The sequence below is a fragment of the Montipora capricornis genome, chromosome 2, assembly GCF_036669925.1.
Source record: "Montipora capricornis isolate CH-2021 chromosome 2, ASM3666992v2, whole genome shotgun sequence".
Lineage (NCBI taxonomy): Eukaryota > Metazoa > Cnidaria > Anthozoa > Scleractinia > Acroporidae > Montipora > Montipora capricornis.
Genome location: NC_090884.1, coordinates 21,514,691 through 21,524,690, shown reverse-complemented (window position 1 = coordinate 21,524,690; position 10,000 = coordinate 21,514,691). Strand labels below are relative to the sequence as shown.

The following is a 10,000-nucleotide window of genomic DNA, read 5'->3' as shown; positions in this document are numbered from 1 at the left end:
CTGGCCTGAGCCTGCAATCCAATCAACAACCAGTCCCTGGTCAGCGGTCAACTTTAAAAAAAGCTGACCTCTATAAGGTCAAACTTGAGCCCGCGATACTGGTCAGCGGATACCTTGTTTTGACAGGTGTCAATTGACCAGAACATCGCAGAACATTAATGTCCAATACCAAAGATGTATGCTTTAAACTATTGAGAGTGAGCAGAGGGACATTCTGTCTGCGCTTGCACGACATTGAGATCTCTTATGAGGGTGTCCGCTGGCCCGTCACAAGCAGCAACCAAAATACACCTTATTCGACTCCTTATTCCAAAATGGCCGCTTATTTATGCGCATACAAATTGGTCCTTGTTGCCTCGTTCAAGATAAAATATTCTTTTGAGGCATCAAAGGCTAATTTGAATGAAAACAAAAGAATATTTAAGTGGCGGCCATTTTGGAATAAAGTATATAATGCTTCAAAAAGCGTGACTCATTTTCTTCACAAATTCACCCTTCGTCAAGAGAGAAACCATTGCAGCTAAACACTAACACGAAACAGAAAAAAATCGTACAAACAATAATTTTGTCACAGTAAAGACAACAACAAAAACAACTTTATTTCACATTTCTTTATTACATCACATTAAAAGGTATTTGTGTGGCTAGTTACATTAAAGTTATTGAGGTATTAACTAAACCATATTGATAACAATGATGGAAATGCCTAGCGCCTAAATAAACCACATAGTTTTCTTGTTAGACACTAGACTTGCTAAGCTTCATTTTAAAAATTGTTCTAAAAGACAAGGTGGTACATTCGAGTTATGTTCGTCAAAATATTTTTTACAAATTGACGACGATTTTTGTTTGTTTCCATCAATGCGTTCGTGGCGGTGGCCGCGAGTGCAACCAACATATCTTGCATCGCACAGGTTGCATTGAAATTTATAAACTTAACATTGTTGGTTAACAATGGCTCTCTTGACTTCTCGAATTTTAAGGTCTTCGTTGAGTTTTCTGCTGATTAACAGGGGCTGAATTGTGGTCTTGATTTTTGAGCTGAGATCTGTGAGTTGTTTTTTCACCACATTAGCAGAGACCTGGGGCCGGTTCCTGAAAGGTGTAATAACCCTATTCCAGGGATAAATGTGGCTGGAATAAGGCACATTTATCCCTGGAATAGAGTTATTACACCTTTCAGGAACCCAGCCCTGGTCTTTAAATGGTATGATAACTCGGATGGGGTGTTTAGTCGTGTTGGTTGATGGAATGTGCTGCTGGTCTGCTACCTTGGAATCAACAAATTGCTTGACAGCTAGATTGAATAAGTGCCTCGGGTACTTAAGCTTTAAGAATACTGTCTCAAGCGGATCACATTCTTTTGAGAGTTAAGACCAGTGGGAAGATATGCAGTAAGCTTGATCTGTGGTAATTAGACTGAGCTTGTACCGATTATCCACGTGGCTCTGGTAGTGGAGTAAAAGGCCCGTATTAGTTGGTTTTACGTAGACCTTGGTCTTGATTCTGGGGGCTAAGTTTAACAATTCAACACCGATGAAAGGAAGCGAGGCATTCCGTTCCACTTCCATAGTAAACTTTGCTGATGGGTGGCAGTGCATGGTTTAGGGTGTCAACAAGAATTCCGGCCCATCCGCATATCGGCAATAGTAGGTGGGCAATTTGCCATCTTGATCAAGTTTATCTTCAATGGAGCTCATAAAGATATTGGCGAGCTGAGGACCAAGAGGAGATCCCATTGCGACGCTATTTGTTTGCTCATAGAGATTTCCATTGAACTGAAAGAGTTGGTTCTTAGTGGCTACGTTGAGTAGTTCAATTAGGTGATCTCTACATAGGTTCAGTTCATGGGTCTTGTTAAACCAGTCATCATGGAAGCCTTGTCAGCTAAAATCTGGATAGTTTTCATGTAGTGGTACATTGGTAAATAAAGAGCTAGGTGACATCGTAGGATACTAGACTATCACCTCTGTTGATCTCAAGGCTTTGTACTTCGTTGACAAACTCAAAAGGGTCTTTGACCGTGTACTGATTGCATCCATCATCCAGCCTCTTAACCAACGGATAGTTGTAAGTATGTGTAGCGGAGAGAATTTGGCGCATAGCAAGTTGTTCCTTATGCGTCTAGGCATATATAGGTGTGCGAGTCTAGAACCTTTGGGATGGATGGAGTCGGCAATGGGCTTGGGCGATCTTTAATCGCTCGTGCACACGCAGACAGATTGCCCCTCTGCTTGCAGTGTCAACTGGAGTATTGCCTCCTCAATGAGCTCTAAGCCTGAGCCCGTGTTATGGTCACGTGATACTGGTCACATTGGCATACATGGAGGGGTGGACGGACGTACGGTGGTACGGTTACCAAAACCAAATTTCTCGCATCGATGGGTTACCATATTTTCTTAACTATGGTGCTCCGCTAATAGCAATATTGATATCAGGGACAGGAGCATTTATTATGTAGTTTAGACTACATTTTAGAAGACGTAATAATAGTTCAATCACCATTAATTATGAATAATAATAAGCAGTTCATCAGTCATGATCAAAGTTGCTTCTTGAAACAATATTGTACATTTTACAGTGTAAACCCCAAGATTTTTTGAAGCAATACCAAATTTTCTTAACTATTTTAGGTAACTATTAAAGATGTGTATGTGAAAGGAGCTCCAAAAGATCTTCTTCCAGGAGATCCAGTGTGTGCCCCCATACGAACAGTGTTGGCAGAGTCTACTTTGTCCTTGGTGCACACACTGTCGGTGTACCCTGCCTGGAGAAAACAAATTGCCAGTGCAATCATAGCAAGTCTTCAAGACATCAAGAATTTGCCACAGTTCAGATGTAAACAGGAACATGAAAGGAAAGAAGGAAACCAGCAATTAGTTTCTGCAGAAAGCAATGATGCTAAAGTACAGGTAAGGGAATGCAAGACGATGGTGATTGCTATTAGTAATCACTGTGTTGGAAATCTGTGCGGTTTTGTCCAACTGGTTTTTTAGTTCTGAAAGTGTGCTCTGTAGAGAAAGATCTTCTTTACTAATTGCTTGAGTGTTTTTTCTCGAACTGGTTTACGTCTGAAAATAGCACCTTTTTTATTGCCTTATTGGTTATCTTTCATTGTACTAAACTCTTTGAGTTGTTTTATTTTTTGTAGGAATCTAATGACCTGACAATTCACAACAGCACATTTTCATATCATGTGTGGCCTGCATTGGCATTGATTGGTGGAATCGATTCTGGACTGCGCATGGGTGGGCGATGTGTGGACAAGCTATCATCCAGGCATGGCACAGTGTTGGGTGTCAGTAAACATGGGAACAAAAGCATCAAAGTACAGTGGGATGATGGAGAGAATTTGTATAGGTATTTCTTTTCCTGTAATGCTTTAATAATATCAAAAGATGGAAGTTTTGCTTAAATCAGATCCCACTTTAAGGGAAATAAGCACTGTGATATATGCAGAAAACCATTATGTGGCCCTGTTGACAAATTGGAGATAAGCTGCTGTTTAACTGCTTTGGTATGATGGTCCAGTGTGTGGACATAAAAGAGATTACAGATTATCGTTCTTTGATAATTTCCACTGATTATGTCGGGTTGTTTTTCCACTGATTCCAAAAACAGATACCTTATCTCCCAAATACTCATTGAACAGATAACATCAGTTAGTTACCTTGTGCTTGCCTGTCTCCTAGATTTGTGCCTCCCTGAACAAAAAGTTTTCCTTTATACATAAAATTCTTCATTCTACCTCCTAGCTACGTTCTTTTTTTTTCTACGTTCTTAGCTAGCTTCTTAGTTATTTTCGAGGGGGCATTGCACCTTTCTTAAGTCTATCACTTAAATTTCATGTATTTTTATTTGCGTGTGGTACAAATAAACTTTTTGGTGGTGGTGTTGTCAAATTCAATGATGTGGAGCTTTTTGCCTCCAATTCACAACAGGGTGGTGAGCATTGTTTTGTTTGACATGTCGTCCAGATAGATGTTCATCCTCACATCTTCATATGGGAAGTCTCAAATCATGTTGCATAACGCATCTGTCGATGAAATCTTTAAATGCACAAACTTGTACCCTTTTTCTAACATGAGTACGTGCCTCTGATTGTTTCAAAGATCTTTTGTTTTTTTTTTCCAGTGACACATTATATTCAAGTTTAGAGCCTTTAGAACCTGCAAAGTTTGATGCAAGTCTGGTTGACAACCTTCCATTTGGTTTGCTTCTTGATTTATTGGTATTAAGTGGCTTAAAGCAAGACGATTCAGAGAAAACATTCAGCGATGTCTCAACTGAAAGCTTGTTTTCTCACATTGACTCCTCATTTAAAGACTCAAGTGTAGAAGAGAAGGGTTTCATTCCTCCTGATGAGAAAACGCTTGAGAAAAGCAAAGACCAAGCAACTGAGACAGGAAATGATGACAAGAAAGAGACTGAATGCTCAAGGTCATTTGAAGGTTCCATTGTCCCCGAGAGAGAAGGAAGCAACGATTCTTTTCAGCATGTAGTTTCCCACCATTCAGGGACATCAATGATAACGAATGAGCCAGGTACCGCATGTTTCATTGGCCCAGTATTAAAAGTGTCTGCCTTAAAATCGCTTTCTGTTCTTCTTGGGTCAAACGCAATGCTAGAGACTTTAACTGCAGATCTGCACACTGAAAACTATCTCGCTGATAAAGATTTCTTTCAGCAAAGATTACATTGTTTGAAGACATTACTGAGAAGTATGGTGTCTCACACAATACTACTGTCTCCATTTGGGAGAGTGGTTACTTTAATGGACTTGGAACGAGCACAAAGTGTTCTTATGCAACAGCTTCCCTCCCTGAATTCTAGCAAACAATCCACAGCAAGCATCAAGGGTTGGTCAGAAGGTATGTTGGTTTGGCAAATCAATGTCCTGATCGTAATGGTTGTACTATTTCATTCTACTTGTATAGTGGCCAGGAGACACATCTTAGCAGATGTATGAAATAAGAACCAGAGATTTGTAAATGTATTTCCAATCATAAGCCATAGGCAAGCCATTGGATTACACTGGAAGGTGCGAAAAGGCAAACTGAGGAAATTCATATGCATCATCCAAATTTCAGAATGGTCATTATGAAATTGTTACCTTAATAATGTATGGATCAATTATGAATGACGGCGGACCCATTGGCTCAGTTGTATGGGAATCAGACTACTGGACTACTGGAAGTCTTGAGTTCAACTCTGACCAGACCAACACTCAGGGTCTTTAGATAACTGAGGAGAAAGTGTTGCCTTTGTAATTAGGTCTGCAAATGGTTGGACTTTCAAGTCTTCTTGGATAAGGCCTTTTAACTGTAGGCCCTGTTGCACCATACATGTCCGATACACCGACATAATGAGATTGTAATGAGATTCCTGGTACGTCACAATAGACATCACAAAGTGTCCCGCTCTTTATGTCTCGCAAAACTGTTAATATTTTTTAAGGATTAAGGTTGGGGGACACTTTGTGATGTCTATTGTGAAGTGCAATGAATTTCATTATGTCGGTGTACTGGACAACCCTCTGTTGCACAACCCTTATTCATAAGACATTGAAAGTCCCCAACACTATTCGGAAAGAGCAGAACATGGATTTCCCAGTGTTGTGGTCTGGGGCCCGTTGCTGGAAAGTCCCAGAACGTTTCGAGTCCTCCTTCGGGCATTACCATTCCCTCTTTTTTTTTAATAAATGGAGAGATTTGTAGCCATCTAACCTCATAATTGCTTTGCTTTTTGTCACCTCGAAAACATGTTCAAAGACCAGCTTATCAAAACAAGTGAAATCAGTGGAAGTGGCTTTTCGGGCCTGAAAAGTTTTTGGAACTTTTGATAAACGGCTACCTGGTCTGAATTCTGAGGGTCACAAGTCTATTTGTACTAGTGTTGTAACATTGTCTATACATCACCTTAATGTTCTACAACACATTGATAGCTTCCAAGTATGGGTAACTAACACTTTGTGTGCAAGTGTGCCATGCTTTTTAAGTGGAGTGTTCAGAGAGGTTATAATTGTAGGGTAGAGTTGTGTCAAGAATTCTGAAATCTTTGACAATATAGACCTAATCGGCTAACTCAATGTTGTACCCAATTCAAATCTCCCGGGATTAAGATTATTTGTGTACTGTATTTGCATGATAATATAGCATTCATATTTAAATGATATGGAAATACGTGGAACAAAACGTTTTATCTCCAAAGGGATTGAATTGGGTACAACATTGAGTTAGCCGATTAGGTCTATTGTTTCCTGATCCCTTCACAGTTTGTTATTCAGTGGAGTAATGTCTGGATTTTCCCCATATTTACAAAATGGACTTCAATGAGATTAAAAAGTGATATCCTTTGTCATATATTTGAACAAATTTGGTTTCAGTTGTAGGAGTTGTAAGTCCTACTGGAGGTAAAGACTCTCCAAGTGACGAGAAAACTCCGCCTTCTCCTACCTACACCCCCTTAGAAAATGACTCACCAAACAGCAGTCGGTCCAGTTCTTCCGCCTCCATGGGTCCCCCACCAACGCAAACCAGTGAGTGTGATGATGTGGCTCCTGCTCCTGATCAAGAGCATCCTCCAGAAAGGAGGTTCAGTCAAACTCTTATGGAAGAGCTTTCTTCACAACTGTCCACACCAACATCAGTTCATGAAGCAAGTACTTCAGCAGCTGAACCATCAGTAATTGATTCCCCTCGCCCAGCATCACCCCCTGTAACACTTCCAAGGGCTCTTCGGGAAATAGCTGCTCTGTCATCTTTACCCAGCTATGCCAACCTCTTTTAGAGATGGGCTTCTCAAGGCGCCACGTTATTCAAGCCATGATGGCTACAGGATCTAGAGAGACTGCCAGTGCTCGTCGCATTAACATTTTGGTAACTTGGTTACTAGAGCATCCTGTATCTGATGATGGGGTTTGTATAAAACGTTTTTTAACTGCACTAAAAGCAAATAAATTTACTTGTAAGGTGAAAGTCAATGCGAATAATGTATTGGTTTGATGCTTACTGGTTGTTTTTTTTTTTAACAGTTATTGTAAATTCTAAATATTTGTTCTAGTTTAGTACTGCGCAGTTGATCATTTCGTCATGGAAGCTGTGCAATATAAGTTAATAAATTACCATTAAATTGCAAGAGATCGCATTTGCTTAGACGGTGGAAGATTCATTTTATCAACGGGAAGTATTTGAGTGTGGGTGGACTTGAACGTTTTAACATACCTTGTGCAGCTCAAGCAAAAGGCGGAAAATCGAGGCCATTGACTATTTACGTTTACATGTGGGAAGATTTGTTTTTGCAACAAAAAATAGTGTCAGTACATCCCGATAACTGCTTAGGTATTGGGAATCGCTGCCTTGAGAAGCAATGAGTAAGGAGGTGTTTGTTTCCTTAATTTCAGGATGATGAAGAAAGCTGCGAGGAAAGAGAATCACATAATTTTGAACCTGTAGTACCACATGCAGTAACATCTGTCCATCATATGGGCACTGGTAATAATTATTAGTATGGAAATAAGGGTTCTCCTCTTCCCTATTTTCTTCAGTTCTGCTCTGTTTTGTGTCCTTTCCGTTTTTTTTTCTCCCCCTGCTTTCCATTTTAGTTTCTTTGCTCTCTTGCCCTGTTTTACTGTCTTTTCCTTTTTCTTCTTAATCTCGTAATGCTTTCTCATTTCTCTCCCGTCTTTTTTATGACGTATTCAGGGCTCGAAATAATTTCCGGAGAGTCTCCGGACACGATGACCGGCCAAATTCATTTTAGCTCGGTCACGTACCGTTTCTGTCCTGTCAAATTATATAATAAAAATAAATAACTCTTAAAACAGGGGCTCATGAACCAAAACTGGCGTTATATATTTCCAAAAAAGTTGTTGCTTAGAGCTTATAGCAATTTAAAGCACTCATTGTCAACAACGGTTCTTGTTGCATTTCACCCAGGATTTCAGATCAAAGTTCTGCAAATGACAATACACAGCGACTTGCTACAACTGAAACAACTGAACAGCATGTAAATTTTAATTTATTTCATTTTCAAAACGATCAAATGTGACCGGTCAACATGACCGGCAAGACGAACGGTTGGCCGGTCAACTCCAAAATCAGTTCGGACATCGTCCGTTGACCGAATTCTCGAATTCTCGAATTGGTAATGGCAATGGTGTCGGCCAATATGTTGGCGGACATGTCGGTGAAATGTTGGTCAACGCCATGGCTGACAAGTCGATGGCATCGGACTCATTACCGTCACCCTGCTCTCACTATAAGTTAGCAAACAGGTGCACTTCGAAACAGCTCAGAATCGTTCGGCTAAAAGCGCTTTTTGTTTCTTATTTCAGATGGAAATGGACCATCTCGCTCAGCAAGAGCAACAGGAGAGAGTGATGTTGAAGTGGTTGATATTGATCTTGACGACAGCGATTTTGAACCAGGAGCTGATTCAGAACTTCTTGGATTGTTTTTTCCAGAGGTCAGTATTCGGTGGCTAATTAAATGTCATGGGTAAATAATTCAAAGCACAAGAAATCATTGTTAACAGACAATTACCTTGGTATTTGACTTCTCTGTTGCATCTACTCCAGATTATGGTAACATTGTAGCCTCGCCTTGGAGGCAGGTTGTTGTTTTCAAATAGTTATGGTTGTTGTTGTGTGGGTGAATTAAATATTCATGATAATTTTAGTAAGATATTCGTATTACCTTTCAAAGTGTTAGCTATGCAGCCCATGAAAACGTTCTCTATTTTGTTCCTAATGAATTTGACTTAAAATAACTTCCTGCAAGTTTACTCTGAGGTGTGTGAGACTATTAGCGAAACGTGGCAACGCAATAAAAGCAAGAAGCACTAATTGAGCACATTTGTTGGTTCTGTACAAACTTCAAAGCTAAATAATTACCCAAATAATGCGGCTTTTTCCTTCTGTTTTGTTTTATATAGACTAGCAGTCAGCAGGTTGTCCCGTATTTGTTGTAGCATTTAACGTTTTGTTTCAAATCCAGTTATAAAAGTATCGATTTCGATTTGTTAATTTCTGCAAAAATGTTAACAGAAAGCAGCACAGATTTAGACCATCACTCAAAAATGACATAGGTTCTTGTTAAATATTCTTGAATTTCCAGCTGGCTAGCCATTCATCTCGGGTATCAACAGCAAGATGTGATATATGTCAAACCGATGTTCAGAATTTGAGTCGTCACATGCGAAACAGTCATCCTGGTTGTGGTGGCAACTGTAGTCGCCATGGTTACCGTAGTGATGGTGTTTACACTGATGGTTGGTTTGGTGGGACTTGTGGGACTGGATACCCGTATTACCTCTTGTGTCCTGATTGTCACAATCGACATGCTGCAAAAGCTGAAGAGGCAAGGACATTGGCAGCTTTAAAAGGAACAAATTTGTAAGTTAATACACAGTAATTGCTTAGGTTAAGGCCCGGTTCAAAGTCGCATTTCACATGTGCCGAATATACCTCGAGAGTTAACTGCATGTGAAATGCGACGTTCGAATCAATTTAATTCGACAGTTTAGAGTTAAATTCGACTTCAATCGAATCTGCGACTGAAACAGTCGAATATTCGACTGAAGTTCGACGTTTGATTCAGACGTCGCATTTCACATGTGCCGAATGTAATGCATAAATTATTATGATTCATGTAGCAACTATAATCCGTAAATGCCATGCGCAGAAGAGTCTAAACAGCAATTTTAAAAATGGCGGGAGGCGCAGGAATGTGCAGTTCGTGCTTTTCAAAAAAAACAAAGTATACTTGTTTGACGAGCAGCAATTATTATTGTATGAGGTGCTCGGTGTTTGAAACTGAAGAGGACACTCCTGGGTGGAAAGAGGGAAAATCTGTGGCATATGGTGAAACGTGCTTCAATGAAACGAAAAGGCGCGAGTCGAGTTGACCGTTGATTGCAAAACAAAGTATACTTGTTTGACGAGCAGCAATTATTATTGTATGAGGTGCTCGGTGTTTGAAACTGAAGAGGACACTCCTGG

At 40.0% G+C, this 10,000-nt stretch overlaps 2 protein-coding genes across 2 annotated transcripts in view; both read left to right on the top strand.

Annotated features, from left to right (window-relative positions):
• LOC138035857 (probable E3 ubiquitin-protein ligase HERC1) overlaps positions 1–6,789 on the top strand; it is a 33,502-nt gene extending 26,713 nt beyond the window's left edge. The window contains exons 13-16 of the mRNA XM_068882295.1: positions 2,634–2,912; positions 3,152–3,360; positions 4,135–4,871; positions 6,386–6,789. Coding sequence (XP_068738396.1) covers positions 2,634–2,912; positions 3,152–3,360; positions 4,135–4,871; positions 6,386–6,789 — 1,629 coding nt within the window. The remainder of the gene's footprint in view (positions 1–2,633; positions 2,913–3,151; positions 3,361–4,134; positions 4,872–6,385) is intronic.
• The window catches only part of LOC138035841 (probable E3 ubiquitin-protein ligase HERC1), a 4,553-nt gene continuing 1,341 nt past the window's right edge, over positions 6,789–10,000 (top strand). Inside the window, exons 1-4 of the mRNA XM_068882293.1 lie at positions 6,789–6,917; positions 7,403–7,493; positions 8,336–8,466; positions 9,117–9,394. Coding sequence (XP_068738394.1) covers positions 6,792–6,917; positions 7,403–7,493; positions 8,336–8,466; positions 9,117–9,394 — 626 coding nt within the window. The 5' untranslated portion in view covers positions 6,789–6,791. The remainder of the gene's footprint in view (positions 6,918–7,402; positions 7,494–8,335; positions 8,467–9,116; positions 9,395–10,000) is intronic.